Below are 27,344 nucleotides of genomic sequence, written 5' to 3'. Positions count from 1 at the left end.
CAGAAAAATGCTACCTTGCTATGTTTTATCCCTGCTTTAATCAGGTAGCAGCAGTAAACTTCCCCTTCTAAATCACGGATTCTGATAGGAGTCAGAATGAAGAGGACCAGATGACTCCTCTGACTTTGGTCAGTTCCTTTGCAACCCGTTAGGAAAAACTTCTGGAGACCCTGTGAGTAGATCATTGCTGGTGTTTTGAAAGAAGCTTATAATGTCAGGAAGATTTTAGCAGCAAGTACATGTTTTTGTATGCCACATCCTCAAAGCCACTCAAACTGGCTCTAAAAAATAAAGAAATGTATTACCTTGCATAATGAGAAATTGGGAGGCAAGAGAGTTCAAGTCCTCGGGATCTCGACAATGTCAGAAGGCATCCCTGTTCTTTTCCGTCTCTGTGCTGCCATCCTCAACACACTTGTGCTTTTGTTCTCAGGACTGTCCCCCTCATCTAACAACAGGTGGAAATAAGCTACTCTTTATTACTAGAAACGGTCTAAGTGACCTTCCCTTGTGGCTCTGCCCCAAATTCACAAGCAGTTAGACAGCAGTGAAAAAGAAAGAGCAGCCTCAGACATGCTGCCTAAAGAGTTCCTTTATTATAAGTAATCAAAGTTGAAAAAACCGGCAAAATAAACAAATACTGTCTTTCAACAAAAGCTAAATATGGCTGCCCCAAATAACTAAAATAATACAACAGCCAGTAGTTAAACTTTCTCTTCATATACTATCATTATATGTATATCTCCTTCAACCTGATAAAAAAAATTTTTTTTGGCTCCATTGGGTCATCATTGCTGCTCAGGCTTTTCTCTATTTGTAGTTCACGGGCTTCTCCTTGTGGTGGCTTCTCCTGTTGTGGAGCACAGGCTCTAGGGCGCAGGGATTCAGTAGTAGCAGCTCCTGGGCTTTAGAGTACAGGTCAGTAGTTGTGCTGGACAGGCTTAGTTGTTTTCTGCACTGATAGGCGGATTCTTTACCACTGAGCCACCAGGGAAGCCCAACCTGTAACTTTTACGGAGTATTTCATTCTTCTTAAAACCATACTATATTAATCACAATTTATTTACATTACTCTGATATTACATGTACAAAGAATCATCTCTTAAATATTTAAATACCATTAGAATGCAACTTTGATCTTCTGGGGAAATTTCCCATTTCAACTCAATGAAAAATATCCATTATAATTACACGTTTTATTCTTATTGGAGTAGGTCACCTCCAGACCTCTTGGAATATTTCATTCTTTTCTACGAAAGTGTATGCGACTCATAAGCTCTCTGAACTTCAGTATTAAGGAGTAGTTATTCATGTTCTCTTTCCATGTTTCATAAGACCTTTTAAATTTGTCATAATAACTTTCTTTTTTCAAGTTGAAATCTGATCCATTTTTTTTTAAATAACTGTCTTTTTTCCATATTTCTCTCCAGGAACCTTTCAGTTTTTCCAAATAACTTTCTTTTTCAGAGTCTTCCTTCCATATTCCTTCTCCTTTTTTTAAGGCTGTTAATTCAGCTTTAAGTAAATTTCTGTGAATTCTCCAGTAGATTTTAGAATCATGACTTAACCCCTTAACAAGAACAGTTTTGCCAAGACCTCTTCTCAGGATTTCTTCATTCAGACTCACACTAAAAAATCTACCCTTGAATAAAAAATAACACAAACCAATTATTTAATAAAATTACTAATATACCCATAGTACCTTATTTACTTTAAAATCAGTCAATCTGCAATTTGAGTCCTCCAGAGAAAAGTCAAAAATATAAATGATGGGACTTCCATGGTGGTACAAAGGTTAAGAATCCGTGCTTCCACTGCAGGGGGCATGGGGTTGATCCCTGGTAGGGCTCCCATATGGCATGTGGTATAGCCACAAAATATACTATATATATATTTACACACACACATACATATACATATATATGCAAAGGGGTCCTTAAGAGCTTAAAACAGCTAATGTTAAATCCAAGAATTTCATTACTAGATGAAACTTTTGCTCAAAGACAACTGACTCTTTTATAACACATAGCTCTCCACAGGCTCACTGGTCACCTAACTCAAAAGTGTGTAGAAGCGATAAAGTATGAAAAGAGATTTTTGATTTTTTGGTTGATGTTTGAATAGAGAATGGAGCACACACCAGTTAGGGAAAAAGACAGGAGGCCACAGCAAAAGAAATTAACAAAACTAAAAAGTAGACAAATGCAAAATGGACTGAAGCATCACAGAACTGTTAAATTAGGTTCAGAATTTCAGTGTTTAGCAAGGCCTGGCATGTAAGAATGTTTTTAAAAGATGGCCCATAAAATAATGAACATAAAAATAGCCCTGGCCCTTGAATCTTCAAACTTCAAGGAATTTTAGTTATACCTCACTGCCTAGTGAAACCAGATAAATGGGAACTTTTTTCCCCTTACTAATTTACAGTGTAAAAGAGATCCTGCTTAGCTGTTTCCACAGTCCCTCTGGGATTTTAACTTAAGATTAATTTTAACAAGGTGTTAGTAATTTTATAGCTGCATTAGACAAGTAATTCACAGTTAAAATTTTTTAATGTGAAAACTAAAGGTTTAAAGTAGAAAACATTTTCTAAGATTAAAAGAATATAGGAAACTTTTGTTTCTTTAAATGCAGTAACTTTTGGTACATGATGATAAGCAGCTAATAAATAGTTTTAAAGGGTATATCATATTTGTCTCAATCTTTTAAATTTAATGAGCTGAACCAAAATGAGAATAATTAAAATTCAACCTCACACTACAGAAAAGTTCAACAGAAATAAATACTGAAATATGCGTATAGTCTGGTATAAGGTAATGACAGAAAAGGTAAAGTTCAGGCTCAGGAGCCCCAAGGAGCTGGACTTCAATACCAGCTCTTCCACTTGGTTACTCAGAGTCCTACCTTTATATGGGAATAAAATGATTCCATAGCAGGGTTTGAGAATAAATAATACATACTCCTCAATTTAAAAGAGAAGTTAATATTTGAATAAGGCCTTTGGGATCTTTTATATAATTTTGTATTATCAACTTAGTTAAATATAGATGCTTCAACCAATCAAGATTGGATAATTCTTATTTTGAAAGAACTGAATATGACCTGGACATGCAAAAATTAATGGATTTCATTAGGTGTTCTATTAATTCAGAAAGCTTTTTGTAATTAAAATGGTTACCATTCTAATCACTTTAGTGTGAGATTATTATTTTTCTTCAGATTATTCTCACTTGTAGTATAATAAATAACTTTAAAAGAAAAACTACCCTTAATGCTGTCATAATAATGTAAGTTAAAAAAACAATTCGTAATTCTTTCATATTAACGTTTCAACTATTTCATTTTTCCATGTCCTTTTTTCAGTAATCGTCCACCAAAAGAAATTTGGAGGAAGGCACATCAAAGAACTCAAGACAGTAACAGAGCAATAGCAATGAGGCTCTGTGGCATTCCCAGTTACAGAATGGCTATGGTCAATCACAAAAGTAAGGAAATTCTGAAGCAATGACTGACTATGGATCATAAACAGTATTTTTTTTTTTAAAGTAAATAGTACTTAAATAGGCTCCATTTAAATATGTCCAGTAATATTAAATATGCTCAATGCTTTTAGAGTTCAAAGACTTACATGTTAAGTCATACCTTTCTACAAGGTATTGGACCAGAATGAGCAATATTTACCTTCAGAAAACATTCTTGCTCTTTGCAATTACCAGTTGACACCACACTCAACAAGTGGTTTACAACAAGTGTGATATAATACACTTGTCCATAAATAAATATATAAGATACTCTTTAAATAAGCAATAGCCAGTCATTAATAATTTGAAGTTTTTTACTTTTTCTTAATTTTCTATTTTTCTGTAGTAAACATATAAACATTTTCTATAATAAATTTTATAGAAAAATTTATATATGAAACATGGTTCCTTATATATAATCACTAGCAGTAGTAGTTACAAAAGACAAAAGAAAACCAGTTTCATTATATAATCAAGGTTCTAATTAATGATGTGTTTATATATTGGGCTACAGTCCATGGGGTCACAAAGAGTTAGACACGACTGAATGACTAACACGTTCACTTTTCACTTATGCATAAATAATAAGAATAAAATATTGCTAGTTATTTCTTCACACTACTTACCTTATTCACTAAAAGGTAGCAAAAGAGTGCTGAATTCTCCTTTCCAAGAAGTTGAAACCATAGTACTTGGGAAGGTTTTAGCTCTTTTTGTAACCACACCTTCCCAGTTTCAGTAAGTTCTACTCCAGCCAACTTAATCAGCAAAACGCCGCATGGTTCTTCTAAAAAGGTTAGGTAGAAAAGAGTTTACCTTTAATATCACAATTGCAAAAGCAAATTCCAAAGTCATTTGTGCTCCAAAACGCAACTGGATATGTTACTTATAAATACCCAGACTCTCTAGATGCAGATCCATTTATTTCTATAGTCAACTTGTCTTTTAAAACAATACAAGTAGGTAACAGATGGAATAATTTAAAAAACTAATTTCAGTAAGATCCAGAACAGGATGTGGGGTTTAACCAATTTACCTTTTTTTAAAAAAAATCTTCCAGCTTTATTTCTATGTACACATACACATAATGCTACAAGTCATGTCGTTCAATAATATAGGCTCCTACTATCAATAAAACCATATAAACTGCTTTTTCACTTAATTTACTGAGGCTGTTTTCCCAACTCAATAAATATTAATGTCAACATTATTTTTATACAGTTTATAAAACTGATTTCCAGATAGGATTTTATCAATTTATATTCCAAGTAATAAGGTCTATATAGTCAAAGCTATGGTTTTTCCAGTAGTCATGTATGGATGTGAGAGTTGGACCATAAAGAAGGCTGAGCGCTAAAGAATTGATACTTTCAAATTGTGGTGCTGGAGAAGAGTCTCTTGGATAGCAAGGAGATCAAACCAGTCAATCCTGAAGGAAATCAACCCTGAATATTCATTGGAAGGACTGATGCTGAAGCTGAAGCTCCAATACTTTGGCCACCTGATAAGAAAAGCCGACTCAGTGGAAAAGACCCTGATGTTGGGAAAGATTGAGGGCAACAGGAGAAGGGGGCAGCAGAGGATGAGATGGTTAGATAGCAGCACTGACTCAATGAACATGAATTTGAGCAAATTCTGGGAGATAGTGGAGGACAGAGGAGCCTGACAGACTGAAGCCTGGACTTCACAGGTCACAAAGAGCCAGACATGACTGAGCAACTGAACTGAGAGGAGCCTGGCGTACTACAGTCCATTAGGGTCACAGAGTCAGACATGACTGAACAACAACATAGCGTTAAGAAAGTTTGTTTGGGCAAACTCTGGATAGAATTTTTACCAATTAAACTTTAATAATAGGATCTTATTTTAGAAAAAGTTTACAACTTTCCAAAAAGGGGAAATGGCTGGCAAAAAAAAAAGTTAATGCTTTTTTTAAAAGAAATTATACATTTAACATATATTAAACTCTTATACAAGTATTGATAGTTGAAAGTATAAAGTCTGTCCATTTAATTGCTAGGGAAAAAGTAATACTTGAGTTCAGAAAGATATCCTAGAAGTTTCTCATGATATTATTTGAGGATAGAAAACCATTTTCTTTAAGGCTTGGGTTTCTTGAAACTTGTCCTAGAGTTTCAGTTAGAGAAGTTTCAAAAGGTATAAGTAGGAGGATTATGTCCTTAGAAAACTCTGTGATACAGTATATTCACAAATTTTATTAAAGCAGAACACACATAATAAAGATTAGATGAAATCATCAGATGAAATACCTAATGAGTGAAGGGAAGTATAAAGATTCTGAGGCCTCTCTTCAGCCCTTCAATGCCACCATCAACACCAATTGTCTTTCAATAAAGTATCCTCTAGTCTTTAAAACCAAATCTTTAGGACCAAAAACATGAATCTAATCAACACTATCAACCTTGAGTATTAATGTCCTAATTCTTCACTTCAGCAAAGGTCATGGGATTCCTTTAAAATTAGCAAAGTCCCCATTAAGCATTTAAAATATGATATGGTCAATACCAATGTAAACATAAATTTTCCAGAAGCTAATCTACTGAATACGGTAAGTTATATCCATCAAATATTTTTGCCCAAACAGTTGATGTTTTCTTGAAAAAGGAGCGGTTACTTTTAATATTTATGATTTCTAATTTTAGCTTTGTGTGAATCCCTGTCTTTCCAGCTCTTCAATAAATCTTTTACATATATACTTTTAAAAAACCTAATTCATACTGGGTAGGAAGACACAATGCCAAGGATTATAAGGGTACAGCAAAACGGGCTCCAGTGGAGGAGCCCAACAGCACTCCATGAAAAGTGTACAGCTTGGGTTTTGCAGAATGAACAGAGAGAGGCACAGGGAGGAATGGGAAGTGAGCATGTCAAGTAAGGGAAAGACCATGGGCACCTGGAGAAAACTGCAGACATAAGATGAATACTCACGTAAACCACCACTAAGGACTTTGTTACATTTATGTTCTATCAGATGGGTAGGAAACTTCACAACTTAATATTCCTAAGGTTTTTAGAAAGATAGTACTTGATCCCAAAACAACTGATTCATCCCCTAGATTTATAGAATATTAAAAATCAGGAAGTTCCCTGGTGGTTTAGCAGCTAGGATTCTGCACTTTCATTATGGAAGCCTGGGTTCAGCCTCTGGTCTGGGAACTCAGATTCCACAACCGCACAACAGAAATAATAAATGACTGAATAAATAAATATTATAAACGGATTCATGACAGTAGACAATTTCATGAGATAGGTATATCACATATATCAAAAATATTAGTTTTTACCATTAGGTAAATGGTAAAATTTACTATTAGGAATAGGAGAAGCTTTGAAATAGTATCACTAGACTGCAGGTTTTCTGACTACCGTAGGCTCACATCCATCGTTTGCCACTGTATACTGAAACTGCAGCAATAGAGCAGGTCTTCAGTAAATATCTACTGAAGAAATGAAGTGTTCTAAGAGTTTCACTTCATAAAAATTTTTAACTCTGTGTGTTTGCCTCATCATATAAACCAAAGATAAGATCATGGAAGGCAAGGATATCACAGAATAGTCATGAGGAAGGAGTCTTGGAAATGTGACGATTCTCTTGTTTGATAGTGGTGGAAACCATTGGCTGAATCGGAAACAGAACACAAGCTCTCTACACCAAACACATTCAACTACACCATACAGACTACTCTGATGTAGTTATCTGAGCCCAACCATTTGGTTAGAATGGCCTCAATCTGGGGGGCCTGAATCTTAGCCCTCCTTACAATAAAATCAAAAGTCCATCTCTATCCTATAGACCAGGTAGTAAAAACAGTGAAAGGAACGTAAGGAGCTTTCAATTAATAGCTATTCTTAAATGAACAAGATTATGCTCTAACATCTTATTATGTCATTCAAAATAGTGCTTGGAAAGCAACTTCTAGATTCTATAACTGTTTTATAGGTAATCAGGTTTAACCAATGTAAATGCAAATTGATCTCTTTAACATGAACAATTTGGGGACTTCTCTGGTAAGAACCTGCCTTGCAATGCAGGGGACACAGGTTCGATCCCTGGTCAGGGATCTAAGATCCCACGTGACTAAGTGGGACAAACTAAGCCTGCATGCCTCAACTAGAGTCTGCATACCGCAACTAAGACTTGACGTAGCCAAATAAATAAATATTTTTTTTAATGAACAATTTATGTCAGTTATAAAAAGTATTAACACTATCATTACATTTGTACTGGTTAGCATCTGTCAGTGTGTCTGTTTCTTTAATTTTTGCAACTCTATACACAAAGTTGTGGACTGGGTAGCAAAGAATCTATTTTCTATCTTTAGTTCCATCAACTGTTAGGGAGATGGCTGCACACATGACCTTTAACTTCTATAGAAAATATTAAAATAAGTAGGGGAAGTAAGTTTCCTTTTAGCTTTAAAATTTTGATTGTACCAAGTTGACAAACATTATTATTTGATGTATATACTAATAATACACTAATAATAATATTATAGCAATTATAGCACTCTAATATAGCAATTAGAGTGCTGTGGCAGTGCACACCTTTCAGGACAGATACCCAGTGAATACCAACCCTGGAGCTGTGCAATGCACCAGCTGGACAATCACAAGTGATGGCCTTGCTGTCTAAGCACTAAAAAATCATCACTATTTCCGACAGGAGAGATTTAAATTACTACTGCATTATTACAACAACTTAGAAGTATAAACCATGCTTAGAGCTGAAATGGCCAACAAATAAACATCCCAAGTAATCTTTCTTTAGGGAACAACAGTCATTCAAATGACTGTTGTAAGCTGTGTAAGTTCTGCTTGATTTGTTAAGAAATAAAATCAATCATGTCAGGTGTGCTTGAGAGAAAAAAAATCAACCTTATTCCTTTATAGCCATATGTCAATTGAAGAGTGAGATTCATTCATCTCAGGGTAAAGAAATAAGAACTTTCTTTAAAACATTAAATTAATTAATATTAAGGAGATCTTTAAATATGACTCAATTAAATCATTTGACAATTTTGCCAAGTCTCTGTTGGCTAAAAATTATTTTTCTAGGGACCGTGAATAATTAGATAAGAAAAGTTCCCTTTCCACTAGGGGCTCATAGTTCAATAGAAGGATGTAAACCTAGATACGTAATTACAGGAAAATGTGTTTTAGTACTGTAATTGCAGTATGTATAAATTGCTTGGGGCATAGGGAAGAAAGAGGCCAGTTCTGCTTGGAAGTTAAGGAGAGCTTCACAAAAGAGCTGAAGTTTGAGCTAGATCCTAAAGAATCCACAGACTGGGACTTCCCTGGTGGTCCAGTGGTTAAGACTCCATGCTTGCAGTGGAGGGGGTACAGGTTCAATTCCTAGTTGGGGAACTAAGATGACACACGCCACATAGTAAAGAAAAAGAGAAAAAACAAACAAAAAGAATCCACAGACGCTCAGGCACTTGGAAAAGATCTATGCCCAGGCATGAGAACACATGGAAGCAGCAGGAAGGTCTGTGTGGCTGTGGTCTTTGCTGAGAAGCAGGGAGAAAAGGGAATTGCAGCAGCAAGCTCTGGACTCTGTCCAATTCTCCAACCTCTTTGGTGTCTCTTGTCCCCTTCTTCCCTATGCTCCAGCCACATGAGCCTTCACGTGCCTTACCAAAAGAGCTGGGCTCATCCCCACGCATGTTCTTCCTAGCCAGCTCCTTCCCATTCTCCAGGCCTCTAATGAGGCCTTCTCTGACCACCATATATGTGGATTCCCTCTTCATAAAAGCTCCAGTAATGCTCATCCTACACCCTGATCCTTTTCTTCATAGCCCTTAGGACAATTTTTCATTTTTTTGTTGCCCATCTTCCACCTGGACTGTAAGCTCCAAGGGGTAGAGTGGTCTTGTTTGTTTCACTCAGCATGTACAGCTAGCTAGGACCTAGAACATAATATATGTTCAGTATTTGTGGAATAAATGTTTGAACGCCTGAGTAGCTAAGTGAAAAAAGGAGGGAAGGAAGAAAAGAAATCTGGAACCAAATTAAATAGTTCGTTTGTGGGGGGCAGTCCTAAGATGGTGGAGGAATAGGACGGGGAGACCACTTTCTCCCCCACAAATTCATCAAAAGATCATTTGAACGCTGAGCATATACCACAAAACAACTTCTGAACACTGGCGGAGGACACCAGGCACCCAGAAAGGCAATCCATTATCTTCGAAAGGAGGTAGGACAAAATATAAAAGATAAAAAGAGAGACAAAAGATTTAGGGACAGAGACCCATCCTGGGGAGTTTTGGAATCTCAGAGGGCAGCATAACTGGGAGGAAAAAATAAATAAATAAAACCCACAGATTATGCCCCTAACAGCAACTCCCAGTGAAGAAGTACCCCAGACACTTGCATCTGCCACCAGCAAACGGGGGCTGAACAGCGAGGCTCAGGCTGCACTGCTTAGGGTAAGGACCGGGCCTGAATGCCCTGAGGGCAATCTGAGGGAGCTAACGTGAGATAGCAACCCAAACTGTGGGATAGCCAGAGAGAAAAAAAACAAAGAGCAGAGAGAGAGAGAGAACTTTCCCACAAAAACCTCTAACCTAAAGCACTGCCAGGCCACTCACAGAACAAAGGACTGAGCGAATACCAGAGGAGAGCTAGCCAGCAGTGGACTGGCCCATCCCCGCCGGAGGCAGGCAGGCAGGCGGACACCAGCCAGAGCCAGAAGGCAAGGGGCAAACTTGGCCCCAGAGACGGCATCCTCTACCAAACTGCGAGCAGGCTCCCAGTTGCTAACCAAGTCTTCCTGGGATCCTGGACTGTTGACATCCGCCAAGGGGGTCACAGCCAGAGATCAGCTCCACAGAGGAGACACACAGCACACCTGAAATGGCACTTCCGCTGTGCACCCAGGAAACCGAGCAGCTGGGACAGGGGAGATGATAAGACGCACCGACACAGGCAGTGTGCGCTCGACAAGCACCTGGTCGCCTGAGCTGCTCGGACCTGGGAAGGGCACAAAACACTGGCCCAACTGAGTCTGTGCCTTTGTGGAGTACCCAAGAACCTGAACCTGAGTGGCTTAGACATAGGAAGTGCACACAACCCAGGGCCCACCTTAGACAGTTCCCCTGCAGAGCAACCTGGAGCCTGAGCAGTGTAGACCGGGAAAGCACACACACCATCAATGCGGACAAACCCAGTGTGGCCAAGTCACTGCAAGCACTCCCCACACACGCCAGTGATATTTGTTTGCAGTGTTCCAGCCTCCCCACAGCACAACTGAACAAGTAAGCCTAAATAAATGACCACTTTCGCCCCCTTGTGTCAGGGCAGAAGTTAGATACTTAAGACACTTGCAAACAGAGGAAGCCAAAATAAACAAACAAGAGGGAACCACTTTGGAAGTGACAGGTGCAACAGATTAAAACCCTGTAGTTAGCATTGGCTACATTGGAAGGGACATATAGACCTTGAGAAGTATAAGCTGGAACAAGGACCTATCTGAAACTGAACTGACCCCATTGCCCTCAACACCTCCAGAGAAATTCCTAGACATATTCTACTATTCAGTTCAGTTCAGTCGCTCAGTCGTGTCCAACTCTTTACGACCCCATGAATCACAGCACGCCAGGCTGCCCTGTCCATCACCAACTACCATAGTTCACTCAAACTCATGTCCATCGAGTCGGTGATGCCATCCAGCCATCTCATCCTCTGTCGTCCCTTTCTCCTCCTGCCCCCAATCCCTCCCGGCATCAGAGTCTTTTCCAATGAGTCAACTCTTCGCATGAGGTGGCCAAAATATTGGAATTTCAGCTTCAGCATCAGTCCCTCCAATGAACATCCAGGATTGATCGCCTTTAGGATGGACTGGTTTGATCTCCTTGCAGTCCAAGGGACTCTCAAGAGTCTTCTCCAATACCACAGTTCAAAAGCATTAATTCTTTGGCGCTCAGCTTTCTTCACAGTTCAACTCTCACATCCATACATGACCGACCACTGGAAAAACCACAGCCTTGACTAGACGGACATTTGTTGGCAAAGTAATATCTCTGTTTTTCAATATGCTATCTAGGTTGGTTATAACTTTCCTTCCAAGGAGTAAGCGTCTTCAAATTTCACAGCTGCAATCACCATCTGCAGTGATATTGGAGCCCCCCAAAATAAAGTCTGACACTGTTTCCACTGTTTCCCCATCTATCTGCCATGAAGTGATGGGACCAGATGCCATGATCTTAGTTTTCTGAATGTTGAGCTTTAAGCCAACTTTTTCACTCTCCTCTTTCACTTTCATCAAGAGGCTTTTTAGATCCTCTTCACTTTCCGCCATAAGGGTAGTGTCATCTGCATATCTGAGGTTATTGATATTTCTTCCGGCTTGAGAAATATCTTGATTCCAGCTTGTGCTTCTTCCAGCCCAGTGTTTCTCATGATGTACTCTGCATAGAAGTTAAATAAGCAGGGTGACAATATACAGCCTTGACGTACTCCTTTTCCTATTTGGAACCAGTCTGTTGTTCCATGTCCTGTTCTAACTGTTGCTTCCTGACCTGCATACAGGTTTCTCAAGAGGCAGGTCAGGTGGTCTGGTATTCCCATCTCTTGAAGAATTTTCCACAGTTTATTGTGATCCACACAGTCAAAGGCTTTGGCATAGTCAATAAAGCAGAAATAGATGTTTTTCTGGAACTCTCTTGCATTTTCATTGATCCAGCGGATGTTGGCAATTTGATCTCTGGTTCCTCTGCCTTTTCTAAAACCAGCTTGAACATCTGGAAGTTCACGGTTCACGTACTGCTGAAGCCTGGCTTGGAAAATTTTGAGCATTACTTTACTAGCGTATGAGATGAGTGCAATTGTGCTGTAGTTTGAGTGTTCTTTGGCATTGCCTTTCTTTGGGATTGGAATGAAAACTGACCTTTTCCAGTCCTGTGGCCACTGCTGAGTTTTCCAAATTTGCTGGCATATTGAGTGCAGCACTTTCACAGCATCATCTTTCAGGATTTGAAAGAGCTCAACTGGAATCCCATCATCTCCATTAGCTTTGTTTGTACTCATGCTTTCTAATGCCCACTTGACTTCACATTCCAGGATGTCTGGTTCTAGGTGAGTGATCACACCATCGTGATTATCTGGGTTGTGAAGATCTTTTTTGTACAATTGTTCTGTGTATTCTTGCCACCTATTCTTAATATCTTCTGCTTTTGTTAGGTCCATACGATTTCTGTCCTTTATTGAGCCCATTTTTGCATGAAATGTTCCCTTGGTATCTCTAATTTTCTTGAAGAGATCTCTAGTCTTTTCCATTCTATTGTTTTCCTCTATTTTTTGCATTGATCGCTGAGGAAGGCTTTCTTATCTCTCCTTGCTATTCTTTGGAACTTTGTATTCAGATGCTTATATCTTGCCTTTTCTCCTTTGCTTTTCGCTTCTGTTTTCACAGCTATTTGTAAGACCTCCTCAGACAGTCATTTTGCTTTTTTGCATTTCTTTTCCATGGGGATGGTCTTGATCCCTGTCTCCCGTACAATGTCACGAACCTCCATCCATAGTTCATCAGGCACTCTGTCTATCAGATCTAGTCCCTTAAATCTATTTCTCACTTCCACTGTATAATCATAAGGGATTTGATTTAGGTCATACCTGTATGGTCTAGTGGTTTTCCCCAGTTTCTTCAATTTAAATCTGAATTTGGCAATAAGGAGTTCATGATCTGAGCCACAGTCAGCTCCCAGTCTTGTTTTTGCTGACTGTATAGAGCTTCTCCATCAGAGGGCAGACACACTGAAACCATAATCACAGAAAACTAGCCAATCTGATCACACGGACCACAGCCTTGTCTAACTCAATGAAACTAAGCCATGCTGTGTGGGGCCACCCAAGATGGGAGAGTCATGTTGGAGAGGTCTGACAGAATGGGAATGGCAAACCAATTCAGTTTTCTTGCCTTGAGAACCCCATGAATAGTATGAAAAGGCAAAATGATAGGATACTGAAAGGGGAACTCCCCAGGTCAGTAGGTGTCCAATATGCTACTGGAGATCAGTGGAGAAATAACTCCAGAAAGAATGAAGGGATGGAGCCAAAGCAAAAACAATACCCAGTTGTAGATGTGACTGGTGATAGAAGCAAGGTCCGATGCTGTAAAGAGCAATATTGTATAGGAACCTGGAATGTCAGGTCCATGAGTCAAGGCAAATTGGAAGTGGTCAAACAGGAGATGGCAAGAGTGAACATCAACATTCTAGGAATCAGCGAACTAAAATGGACTGGAATGGGTGAATTTAACTCAGATGACCATTATATCTACTACTGCAGGCAGGAATCCCTTAGAAGAAATGGAGTAGCTATCATGGTCAACAAAAGAGTCTGAAATGCAGTACTTGGATGCAATCTCAAAAACGACAGAATGATCTCTGTTCCTTTCCAAGGCAAACCATTCAATATCACAGTAATCCAAGCCTATGCCCCAACCAGTAACACTGAAGAGGCTGAAGTTGAATGGTTCTATGAAGACCTACAAGACCTTCTGGAACTAACACCCAAAAAAGATGTCCTTCTCATTATAGGGGACTGGAATGCAAAAGTAGGAAGTCAAGAAACACCTGGAGTAACAGGCAAATTTGGCCTTGGAGTACAGAATGAAGCAGGGCAAAGGCTAATAGAGTTTTGCCAAGAGAACGCACTGGTCATAGCAAACACCCTCTTCCAACAACACAAGAGAAGACTCTACATATGGATATCACCAGATGGTCTACACTGAAATCAGACTGATTATATTCTCTGCAGCCAAAGATTCTACTATTATCATTTTTTAATTTTTAAGTTCTTTATTACTCCTTTAATTTTCATTTTTAAAACCTATTACCTTGCAAAAAAAAGACCGTATTTTTAAAGCAAATTTCATATATATATTTTTTTTATAACTTTTGTGATTTTATTTTTTTAATACTGTATTTTTGAGAGTCTAACCTCTACTCTAGATTTTTAATCTTTGCTTTTTGGTATTTGTTATCAATTTTATACCTTTAAGAATCCAATCTTCAGTACCCATTTCTACTTAGGGGTGTGATTATTGGCTTAATTGCTCTCTCCCCTTTTGACTCTCCTTTTTCTCCCCCAGGTCACCTCTATCTCCTCCCTCCCCATTCTCTTCTCTACTTAACCCTGTGAATATCTTTGGGTGTTCCAGGCTGTGGAGAACACTTAGGGAACTGATCACTGGCTAGACTGGTCTCTCTCCTTTTGACTGCCCCTCCTCTCCTCCTGGTAACCTCTATCTCCTTCCTCCCTCTTCTCTTCTCTATGGAACTCTGTGAACCTCTCTGAGTATTCCAGAATTGGAGAGCAAATAGGGAATTGATTACTGGCTAGACTGCTCTCTCCCCTTTGGATTCCCCCTCTTGTCCTCCTGGTCACCTATATCTTCCTCCTCCCTCTTCTCTTCTCCATGAAACTCTGGGACCTGCTCTGGGTGTCCCTCACTGTGGAGAATCTTTTCAGCATTAACCTAGATGTTTTATCATCAGTGCTGTATGGATGGAGAAGAATTGAGGCTACTGTAAGAATAAGACTGAAAGCCAGAGGTAGGAGGTTTAAATCCAAAACCTGAGAACACCAGAAAACTCCTGACTCCAGGGAACATTAATCGACAAAAGCTCATCCAAAAGCCTCCATACCTACACTGAAACCAAGCTCCAACCAAGAGCCAACGAGTTTTAGAGCAAGACATACCAGGCTAATTCTCCAACAATGCAGGAACATAACCCTGAGCATGAAAATACAGGTGGCCAAAAGTCACACCAAACCCACAGACACCTCAAAACTCACTACTGGACACTTCATTGCACTCCAGAGAGAAGAGATCCAGCTGCACCACCAGAACACCAATGCAAGCTTCCCTAACCTTGACAAGCCACTTGTCCAACCCTACCCACAGGGAGTAACCTCCACAATAAAGAGGAACCACAAACTTCCAGCATACAGAAAGGTCACCCCAAACACAGCAACCTAAACAAGATGAAAAGGCAGAGAAATATTCAGCAGGTAAACGAACATGATAAAAGCCCACCAAACAAAACAAAAGAGAAGGAGATAGGGAGCTTACCTGAAAAAGAATTCAGAATAATGATAGTAAAAATGATCCAAAATCTTGAAAACAAGATAGAGTTACAGATAAATAGTCTGGAGACAAGGATTGAGAAGATGCAAGAAAAGTTTAACAAGGACCTAGAAGAAATAAAAAAGAGTCAATCAATAATGAATAATGCAATAACTAAGATCAAAAGCACTCTGGAGGGAAGCAACAGTAGAATAACTGAGGCAGAAGATAGGATAAGTGAGGTGGAAGATAGAATGGTGGAAATAAATGAAGCAGAGAGGAAAAAAGAAAAAAGAATTAGAAGAAATGAGGACAACCTCAGTGACCTCTGGGACAATGTGAAATGCCCCAACATTTGAATCATAGGAGTCCCAGAAGAAGACAAAAAGAAAGGCCATGAGAAAATACTTGAGGAGATAATAGTTGAAAACTTTCCTAAAATGGGGAAGGAAATAGCCACCCAAGTCCAAGAAACCCAGAGAGTCCCAAACAGGATAAACCCAAGGCGAAATACCCCTACACACATATTAGTCAAATTAACGAAGATCAAACACAAAGAACAAATATTAAAAGCAGCAAGGGAAAAACAAACAACATTTAACCCACAAGGGGATCCCCATAAGGATAACAGCTGATCTTTCAATAGAAACTCTTCAGGCCAGAAGGGAATGGCAGGACATACTTAAAGTGATGAAACAGAAAAACCTACAACCCAGATTACTGTACCCAGCAAGGATCTCATTCAAATATGAAGGAGAAATCAAAAGCTTTACAGACAAGCAAAAGCTCAGAGAATTCAGCACCACCAAATCAGCTCAACAAATGCTAAAGGATCTTCTCTAGACAGGAAACAGAGAAAAGGTTTATAATCTCGAACCCAAAACAACAAAGTAAATGGCAACAGGATCATACTTATCAATAATTACCTTAAGTGTAAATGAGTTGAATGCCCCAACCAAAAGACAAAGACTGGCTGAATGGATACAAAAACAAGACACCTATATATGTTGTCTACAAGAGACCCACCTCAAAACAAGGGACACATACAGACTGAAAGTGAAGGGCTGGAAAAAGATATTTCACACAAATGGAAACCAAAAGAAAGCAGGAGTAGCAATACTCATATCAGATAAAATAGACTTTGAAATAAAGGCTGTGAAAAGAGACAAAGAAGGACACTACATAATGATCAAAGGATCAATCCAAGAAGAAGATGTAACAATTATAAATATATATGCACCCAACATAGGAGCACCACAGAATGTAAGGCAAATGCTAACAAGTATGAAAGGGGAAATTAACAGTAACACAATAACAGTGGGAGACTTTAATACCTCACTCACACCTATGGATAGATCAACTAAACAGAAAATTAGCAAGGAAACACAAACTTTAAATGATATAATGGACCAGTTAGACCTAATTGATATCTATAGGACAATTCACCCTAAAACAATGAATTTTACCTTTTTCTCAAGTGCACATGGAATATTCTCCAGGATAGATCATATCCTAGGCCATAAATCTAGCCTTGGTAAATTCAAAAAAATTGAAATCATCTCAAGCATCTTTTCTGATCACAATGCAGTAAGATCAGATGTCAACTACAGGAAAAAAACTATTAAAAATACAAACATATGGAGGCTAAACAACATACTTCTGAATAACCAACAAATCACAGAAGAAATCAAAAAACAAATCAAAATATGCATAGAAATGAATGAAAATGAAAACACAACAACCCAAAACCTATAGGATTCAGTAAAATCAGTGCTAAGGTGAAGGTTCATAGCAATACAAGCCTACCTCAAGAAACAGGAGAAAAATCAAATAAATAACCTAACTCTACACCTAAAGCAACTAGAAAAAGAAGAAATGAAGCACCCCAGGGTTAGGAGAAGGAAAGAAATCATTAAAAATTAGGGAAGAAATAAATGCAAAAGAAACAAAGGAGACCATAGCCAAAATCAACAAAGCTAAAAGGTTGTTCTTTGAGAAGATAAATAAAATAGACAAACCATTAGCCAGACTCATCAAGAAAAAAAGGGAGAAGAATCAAATCAACAAAATTAGGCATGAAAATGGAGAAATCACAACAGACAACACAGAAATACAAAGGATCATAAGAGACTACTATCAGCAACTATATGCCAATAAAATGGACAACTTGGAAGAAATGGACAAATTCTTAGAAAAGTATAACTTTCCAAAACTGAACCAGGAAGAAATAGAAAATCTTAACAGACCCATCACAAGCACAGAAATTGAAACTGTAATCAGAAATCTTCCAACAAACAAAAGCCTGGGACCAGATGGCTTCACAGCTGAATTCTACCGAAAATTGAGAGAAGAGCTAACACCTATCCTACTCAAACTCATTCAGAAAATTGCAGAGGAAAGTAAACTTCCAAACTCATTCTATAAGGCCACCATCACCCTAATACCAAAACTAGACAAAGATGCCACAAAAAAAAAAACTACAGGCCAATATCACTGATGAACATAGATGCAAAAGTCCTTACCAAAATTCTAGCAAACAGAATCCAACAACATATTAAGAAGATCATACATCATAACCAAGTGGGCTTTATCCCAGGGATACAAGGATTCTTCAATATTCACAAATCAATGTGATACACCACATTAACAAACTGAAAGATAAAAACCATATGATTATCTCAATAGATGCAGAGAAAGCCTTTGACAAAATTCAACATCTATTTATAATAAAAACCCTCCAGAAAGCAGGAATAGAAGGAACATACCTCAACATAATAAAAGCCATATATAATAAACCCACAGCAAACATTATCCTCAATGGCGACAAATTGAAAGCATTTCCCCTAAAGTCAGGAACAAGACAAGGATGCCCACTCTCACCACTACTATTCAACATAGTTTTGGAAGTTTTAGCCACAGCAATCAGAGAAGAAAAAGAAATAAAAGGAGTACAAATTAGAAAAGAAGAAGTAAAACTCTCACTGTTTGCAGATGACATGATCCTCTACATAGAAAACCCTAAAGACCCCACCAGAAAATTACTAGAGCCAATCAATGACTATAGTAAAGTTTCAGGATATAAAATCAACACCCAGAAATCCCTTGCATTCCTATACAGTAACAATGAGAAAACAGAATGAGAAGTTAAGGAAACAATTCCATTCACCATTGCAATGAAAAGAATAAAATACTTAGGAATATATCTACCTAAAGAAACAAAAGACCTATATATAGAAAAATATAAAACACTGATGAAAGAAATCAAAGATGACACATATAGATGGAGAAATATACCATGTTCATGGATCAGAAGAATCAATATAGTGAAAATGAGTATACTACCCAAAGCAATCTATAGATTCAGTGCAATCCCTATCAAGCTACCAAAAGTGTTTTTCAGAGAACTAGAACAAATAATTTCACAATTTGTATGGAAATACAAAAAACCTCAAATAGCCAAAGCAATCTTGAGAAAGAAGAATGGAACTGGAGGAATCAACCTGCTTGACTTCAGGCTATACTACAAAGCTACAGTCATCAAGACAGTATGGCACTGGCACAAAGACAGAAACATAGATCAATGGAACGAAATAGAAAGTCCAGAGATAAATCCACGCACCTATGGATACTTTATCTTTGACAAAGAAGGCAAGAATATACAGTAGAGAAAAGACAATCTCTTTAACAAGTGGTGCTGGGAAAACTGGTCAACCACTGGTAAAACAATGAAACTAGAACACTTTCTAACACTATACACAAAAATAAACTCAAAATGGATTAAAGATCTAAATGTAAGACCAGAAACTATAAAACTCCTAGAGGAAAACATAGGCAAAACACTCTGTGACATAAATCATAGCAGGATCCTCCCTCCTTCCAGAGCAATGGAAATAAAAGCAAAAATAAACAAATGGGACCTAATTAAACTTAAAAGCTTTTGCACAACGAAGGAAACCATAAGCAAGGTGAAAAGATAGCCTTCAGAATGGGAGAAAATAATAGCAAATGAAGCAACTGACAAAGAATTAACCTCAAAAATATACAAGCAACTCCTGCAGCTCAATTCCAGAAAAATACCTGACTTTATCAAAAAATGAGCCAAAGAACTAAACAGACATTTCTCCAAAGAAGACATACAGATGGCTAACAAACACATGAAAAGATGCTCAACATCACTCATTATCAGAGAAATGCAAATCAAAACCACAATGAGGTACCATCTCACACCGGTCAGGATGGCTGCTATCAAAAAGTCTACAAACAATAAATGCTGGAGAGGGTGTGGAGAAAAAGGAACCCTCTTACACTGTTGGTAGGAATGAAAATTAGTACAGCCACTATGGAGAACAGTGTGGAGATTCCTTAAAAAACCAGAAATAGAACTGTCATATGACCCAGCAATCCCACTGCTGGGCATACACACCGAGGAAACCAGAATTGAAAGAAACATGCGTACCCCAATGTTCACTGCAGCACTGTTTACAATAGCCAGGACATGGATGCAACCTAGATGTCCATCAGCAGACAAATGGATAAGAAAGCTGTGGTACATATACACAATGGAATATTCAGTTCAGTTCAGTTGCTCAGTTGTGTCCAACTCTTTGCGACCCCATGAACTGCAGCATGCCAGGCCTCCCTGTCCATCACCAACTCCCGGAATCCACCCAAAGCCATGTCCATTGTGTCAGTGATGCCATCCAGCCATCTTATCCTCTGTCGTCACTTACTCCTCCTGCCCCCAATCCCTTCCAGCATCAGAGTCTTTTCCAATGAGTCAACTCTTCGCGTGAGGTGGCCAAAGTACTGGAGTTTCAGTTTTAGCATCATTCCTTCCAAAGAAATCCCAGGGCTGATCTCCTTCAGAATGGACTGGTTGGATCTGCTTGCAGTCCAAGGGACTCTCAAGAGTCTTCTCCAACACCACAGTTCAAAAGCATCAATTCTTTGGCGCTCAGCTTTCTTTAGAGTCCAACTCTCACATCCATAGTGACTACTGGAAAAACCATAGCCTTGACTAGATGGACCTTTGCTGGCAAAGTAATGTCTCTGCTCTTTAATATGCTCTCTAGGTTGGTCATAACTTTCCTTCCAAGGAGCAAGCGTCTTTTAATTTCATGTAATATTACTCAGCTACTAAAAAGAATGCATTTAAATCAGTTCTAATGAGGTAGATGAAACTGGAGCCTATTATACAGAGCGAAGTAAGTCAGAAAGAAAACTCCATATATTGGAGTTACTGTATTGAATTTAGAAAGATGGTAACAATGACCCTATATGTGAGATAGTAAAAGAGACACAGATGTACAGAACAGACTTTTGGAATCTGTAGGAGTAGGCAAGGGTGGGATGATTTGAGAGAATAGCATTGAAACAAATATATCATCATATGTGAAACAGATCACCAGTCCAGGTCTGATGCATGAGACAGGGTGCTCAGGGCTGGTGCACTGAGATGACCCTGAGGGATGGGATGGGGAGGGAGGTATGAGGGAGGTTCAGGATGGGAAACACATGTACACCCATAGCTGATTCATGTGAATATATGGCAAAAACCACCACAATATTTTAAAGTAATTAGCCTCCAATTAAAATAAATTAATTAATTAAATAAAAAATAAATAAATGTTCATTTGTGTAAGTTAAGAGTTTGGACTTTCTCTCATAGACAACGGAGAGTTATTAAAAATTAAAATGACTTTTTTTTGCTATTTTAAAAATAACTTCTAATAAAGGAACTTTAAAATAGTTATTTAGTGCTATTATTTTTGTGCCTTACTTACTTCTCCATGAAGATATAACAGGTAAAGCAATGGGAATATGTTCAATCTCTAAACCATTCTCAGTTATTTGGCGTAGTCGGCCTCGTAGTTTAACATTCTTTCTTATAAATTCTACTGGAATATCTGAAGAACGTGTGAATTTTGATGTCTGTTGATTTACAAGGAGAAAAGTATAACATTTTATTACTATTTTCATTTTAAAATTAAGCATGTTATATTCTCTAAACATTTCTTCTCTAAAGAAGACATAATAACCACTGAATATTTTTAATTTGGTTCTTAATTTTATATTAATATTTTTAAAAGACTTAACAGAAGTGTTTATAAGCACATTATTTAGAAACCTTTAGTCATTGTTTTACTATTTGAGACTACTATATAGAGAACATTAAACAGACTCCTAACTTTTAAAAAAGCTTACATCCTTAAAATGTGACACAATTTATCAAGAAGCAGTGAGCGTACAGCTGTGCCTGGCACTACACAAATCTGGTTAAACTTACTATCTTACTGGTTAAGTTACTATCTCATTCTATAAATGCACTATCTATTCATACAGGTACTCTGGGAGATGGAGAAGGAAATGGCAACCCACTCCAGTATTCTTGCCTGGGAAATGCCACAGACACAGGAGCCTTGCAGGCTATAGTCCATTGGGGTCACAAAGAGTTGGACACAATTTAGCAACTAAACAGCAATAGCAGCAACTCCTGGGAGAACCTAGCCAAAATTGAGGCAATTTAAGTTAGACTACTAATCAACAAGTTTCTTGCCCTCATTTTTCAATCTCATAGGAGAAATTGTTCCCCTCCAAAAAGGCCAACATTAGGAATTTATTTAAATACCTAACACCTTGGAGTTACTCAACATTTTATACCTGTGTCTTTCATATTAACAGTACTATAGAAACAAACTTAATTCATAAGCATGGCTGGGTGAGAGCCTCATAACAGGCAGAAGGATAAATTAGCAACCAACTTTCTAAGATAGTAAAGTTGGTCTAAACATTAAAAAAATTTTTTTCCAAACAAGAAAAACATTATAGCAGACAAATCCAGAATGTGGAACATTAATAATGGGATAAATGAATTGGTTATTCTAAAAAAATAAATGGCTTATGGGGAAAAAAAAAACGAGTGGGAGTATAGACTGTTATAAAATAAATGAGACAGATATAACAAATACAATATATGGACCATTAGAATCCTGCTTTGAACAGATCACCTACTTTTTTTAAAAAAGACACCATTGAAACAATCAAAGAATTCTTAACATTGTCTGGATATTAGATGATGCTAAGAGGTTATTAATTATGTTAGATGTGTCTAGACAGACAGACACTGTGAGTCTCCTGATGCAGCATAACAGGAAGCAGCATACTCCATCACCTTCTTGTTCACACTAAATCTACGGAGGAAACACAAATCCAGACTGTAGGAGATTCTCTAAGACTAACTCGGCCTCATCAAAATCACAGTGTCATGAGAGACAAAAATTAAAGTGGGCATAAAAGTCTAGACTGAAGGAGACCAAAGAGACATGACAACCAAATACAGTGCATGATCCTTGACTGAAACTTAAGACTGGGAGAAAAAACAGCTACAAAGGATATTTTCAGGAGATAAATATGAATGTTAACTGGATTTTAGAAATTGTTAAATTTATTAGATGCAAAAATATTAATGTGATTATGGAGGAAAGTATTCCTGCTCTTAGCAAGTACACTACAAAGTCTTTATGGGACTAGTTATAAAATAAGTGAGTCACAGGTAGGAAGCATACAGCATGGAGAATACAGTCAGTAATTATGCAGAATTTCTGTAGAGTGACAGACTTGTGATCATTTTGAAATGTATAGAAATATCAAATCACTATGTTGTGTAACAGGAAATAACATAGTGTTGTAGGTCAATTTTACTTCAAAAACAAACTCATAAAAAATCATATCAGATTTCCAGTTATGAGAGGTAGGAGATGGAGGAAGGGAGAACTTGAAAGATACAAACTTCCAGTTATAAGATAAATAAATACTAGGGGTGTAATGTACAACATGAGTAATATAATTTACAATACTGTATGTTATGCATGAAAGTTGTTATACATGAAAGTAAATCCTAAGAGTTCTCATCACAAGGAAAAAAATTGTTTTCTGTTTATTTAATTTTGTATCTATATGAGATGATGGAGGTTCACTGAACTTACTGTGGTAATCATTTCCTGAGGTATGTAAGTCAAATCATTATACTGGACACCTTAAACCTAGGCAGCGCTGGAGGACAATTACATCTCAGCTTTAAAAAAGTGAGTTCAAGGCATTAAAGAAAAAAAGAAGGAAAAAAAGACAAAAGTTCTGAAATCGGAGTCTGGGTGTAAAGGCAACAGTTGGAAAAAATGTAGTATGGTAACAAGGTGTAGTCAATGATAATACAAAACAATATAGAGATAAGTATAGGAAATAAATATATACAGAAGCAATATATCTATTCCAGTATGACACTGAAATGACATCCTATGACAACAATCAGGTATATTAAAAGTACTTGTAAATCCTGAATTATCAAATACATTTCCAAAATGTCTGTTATTAAAATACTTTTTGAAAGGGCAAAAAAACACACTAAATAAGCATAAATTATTTAGTTCAAAGGGACATAATTCAATTTAAACCTAAAACCGCTACAGAAAACATTTTTGAGATATTCTTCAGCATCTGAAATGCAAATTTAGTGATTATTTATTTCAAGTATGAAGAAAAGTCATTATGGAAAGACAGGTTGTGCGATTCTTTCCATAAAACCCTGTGGATGTGTTATTTTTAAACCAACATCTTAAAGTATGTTCACTGTTCTAAAATGTTATCTAAAAGCTTCTAATATGAATAACAAAATGATACCCATGTTAAGATAAAAATCATCTGAAGTGAGAGAAACTAACTGTCTAGTGCTTATCATAATGTCTTAATTTTTTAACTTACCAGTCGAACACTTCTTAGAAGTAACATTACTCCGGCCATGGCCATTACAGTGCTGATGTTCTTTAGAAAGAGATTTTATGATTAATTCTAATTATTATTCACAATACTGAAAGTACTAAATAGAAGGCAGGAAAAAAAGTCATCCCTTATACCTAACTTCTCAAATAAGGCTTATCCTTCAACTAAGGCCCACTTCTTCCAAAAAAACCAACTGCCCACCACCCATTAATCTTCCCCTTTTTCTCCCAGACAATCTGGTACACACAGTAATTATATATATAATACCGTACTGTTTTCTATTGATTGTATTGCTTTAACCATGAGTCCCTTGAATGAATCAGTCTAATTATTAATACTTTTTCTGCAAGACCCATAGGAACTCCATAACCCTAAGTCTGCAGGTGGAATTAAAGTATTTAGTAGAAAACTTTATTACTGATACCATAAAACACAGCACTTGGGAAACAGATGAGGCAAACAGTCAGGAAAATCATAGCAATGTATTTCATTTAAACTGAAATTGATCTAAAGTTTAATTAATAAGGATCCTGCAACTCCCTCACCAACAGTGGTAATCTAACGTGCTTTCCTTCAATAAACACAACTAAGCATATAAGAGATGATTATATGTATTGTATATATATATATACAAGAGTACATTCTGTGATTGGATTATTTGGAATAAAACATCCATACACTAATTTACATACTGTTTCCTCTCCCAATCCTGATGAGGTTATTTTTTTATTTGAAATTAACCAGTGCATCTCTTCCTGCTTAATTGGAAGAACCAAGGCCTTGTCAATTAACATCCGTGTTTCTGTGTATACATACACACATATATATGTATACAATTCATTAATGTTAAACATATTTATGTTTAACATAAGTGGCAGGCACTGTTCTCAGGACTGAGCTGTAGGTGAGAGAGCTGCGGTCTCAGCATTGAGCTGCAGTCATGGTGAGTGAAAATAGACATGGTCCTGGCACTTTGGCTGCCAAGTATTTGCAAACATAATGAGCCTACTCAACTTCCCAGCAGAATTCTCCCATCTGAAAACAATCTCTTCATTTGGCTTCTAGCACACTTGGTTTTCCTGATATTCCTCTTCCCCTCTGTCTGTTCCCTCCGAATCTTTGCTTATCTCCTTTTCACTCTCCAAATTCTAAATGTTAGAGAGGCCCTCAGGTCTCAGTCCTAGAGCTTTTTCAGGAGCTTTTCTGACTCGCTCGAAGTCATCCAAGCTTTGAATACTAGAAGTTTTCTATAATAATACTAAAATACTATAAGGTTTATTTACACTTTAAATACTTAAGGTATTATGCAGCCCACTCCCAGATTCCCGTTCTGATCTCCCTTCAAGACATGACTCCTGTATCCAGTTGCCTAGAACACCTAAGCTACGTTGGGAAGTCTAATGACCACCTTCAAGTTCACACATCTCCTTTAGAAGTCTAACAGGCATCTTCAATTTCACCTTGCAAAAAGCTCTGTAGATTTCCCCAACAAATCATTTATCCCAACTCCTCCATTTCAGCAATTTCCACACCATCCACGAAGCAGGCAGCCCCCTTGATTCTTTGTTACAAACAAAGAAATCACCACCAGGGCTTAGTCACAATCTTCTCTCCCCTGGTCGCCTGCGACGCCCCGCCTTTTTCAAACTGCCCGCCCCTCCCCAACTGCTCCAATGGCCCCGCTGGTGCCCAGCGCTGGGCTGCAGCTTCCCCTCGGAGGCATCCCGGGGCCCAGCACAGTCAAGGCAGTGATGGGGTCGCGGCAGCCCCGCCAGGCCGCGCGCCCCGGCCGCCCCGCACACGCCGCCCCGATCCGGCGGCCCTCCGCCGCTGCCCGGGCCTCCCCCAGGACGCGTCTTCTTCAGCTTGGCGCTGCGCGGCCCGCGCCCACCACCGCCCGGCCTGCAGTACCCGGATGAGGCGCAGGTGGTCGTCGGCCCACTGCGAGATCCGCGCCACCACGTTGGGCGCTGCTCCGTCCCGGTTGGGCGACGGTGTGGCCGGGGAAGCGGGCTGCCCCGCCATGTTCCCGGCCTCCCGGGAGAGGGCGCCGCCTCCTCGACCGGACGACAGAGGGCGCCGCTCTCCACGGGCGGGCGGGCGGATGGCGGGATCCAAGCTCCTGCAGCTAGAGAGGGCGCCTCGCGAGCCGACCTTCGGGTCGGGTTCTCAGCAACCAAGAAGTGGCCCAGGGAGGTCCTCCCGACCCTTTAGGAGACGTCTTTACAGTGATCCTCCGGTATTTACACGAGGTTTTCCCACAGCGCAAGAGATCTCTGTCGTTAGGAGATGCGAGCTGCAGGATCACAGGGCATGCTGATGGAAGATGATCAGTTCAACTCGCTTAACTCAGAGCAGTGTAGGTAGCGTGTGCCACACAAGAAAGAAAATTGAAGTAGACCATTCTTACACCTGCTCCCAAATATATTAAAATGTGTATTCCTTATATTTGAATTGTGTTTTCAAGTTGTCACAGTTGCTTCCTAAGCTAAATATCAGATGCTCTAAATCTATGATTAAATGTAGGGAGCTGACATCCTAAACTTACTGTGGTAATCGTTTTGCAATATAGTATGAATATATTAAAGCATTACAGTGTACACCTACAACTAAGAAATGCTGTCAATTATATATCCGTAAAAAATCAATACAGTTAATGTATTTTAAAACAAAAAAGTCACAGGACAATGCAAATTATATTTGTGTAAAAAAGTTGTGTCTGAGCCATGAAAAGTTGTGCAAGAAATCTGTAACAGGGATGGCCCCTGGGTGGAGGGATTGTGGAAATGGGAGGGAGGTTTCACTATCTACCAGCTCTAACAGCACATTTTGCAATGACAGAAATGTTCTGTATCGCATTATCCAATTTCATAAATAGCCACATGTGGCTATTGTGTGCTTGAGATGTAGCTAGTGTAACAGAGGAACTGAATTTTTAATTTTATTAATTTTAA

The 27,344-nt window shown here is 38.4% G+C and overlaps 1 protein-coding gene across 2 annotated transcripts; it reads right to left on the bottom strand.

The window, feature by feature from the left end:
• Window positions 1-1,043: 1,043 nt before the first annotated feature.
• C2H3orf33 (chromosome 2 C3orf33 homolog) lies at window positions 1,044-26,486 on the bottom strand. Of its 2 annotated transcripts, none has more exons than XM_055569272.1 (5): window positions 26,302-26,486; window positions 24,373-24,432; window positions 21,399-21,546; window positions 4,148-4,308; window positions 1,044-1,642 (listed from the first exon to the last, which is right to left on the bottom strand). In XM_055569272.1, exons 1-5 carry the CDS (start codon window positions 26,413-26,415, stop codon window positions 1,241-1,243), a joined length of 885 nt encoding a protein of 294 aa, XP_055425247.1. In that variant the 5' UTR covers window positions 26,416-26,486; the 3' UTR covers window positions 1,044-1,240. The 2 variants fall into 2 exon arrangements, with proteins under 2 accessions (XP_055425247.1, XP_055425248.1); XM_055569273.1 differs by lacking the exon at window positions 26,302-26,486 and adding an exon at window positions 25,851-26,038.
• Between the last annotated feature and the right edge of the window lie 858 nt (window positions 26,487-27,344).

This window comes from Bubalus kerabau, chromosome 2 (genome assembly GCF_029407905.1).
Source record: "Bubalus kerabau isolate K-KA32 ecotype Philippines breed swamp buffalo chromosome 2, PCC_UOA_SB_1v2, whole genome shotgun sequence".
In the NCBI taxonomy this organism is placed as follows: domain Eukaryota; kingdom Metazoa; phylum Chordata; class Mammalia; order Artiodactyla; family Bovidae; genus Bubalus; species Bubalus kerabau.
Note: the sequence above shows the minus strand (reverse complement) of the source record. Positions and strands in the feature narration are given on the sequence as shown.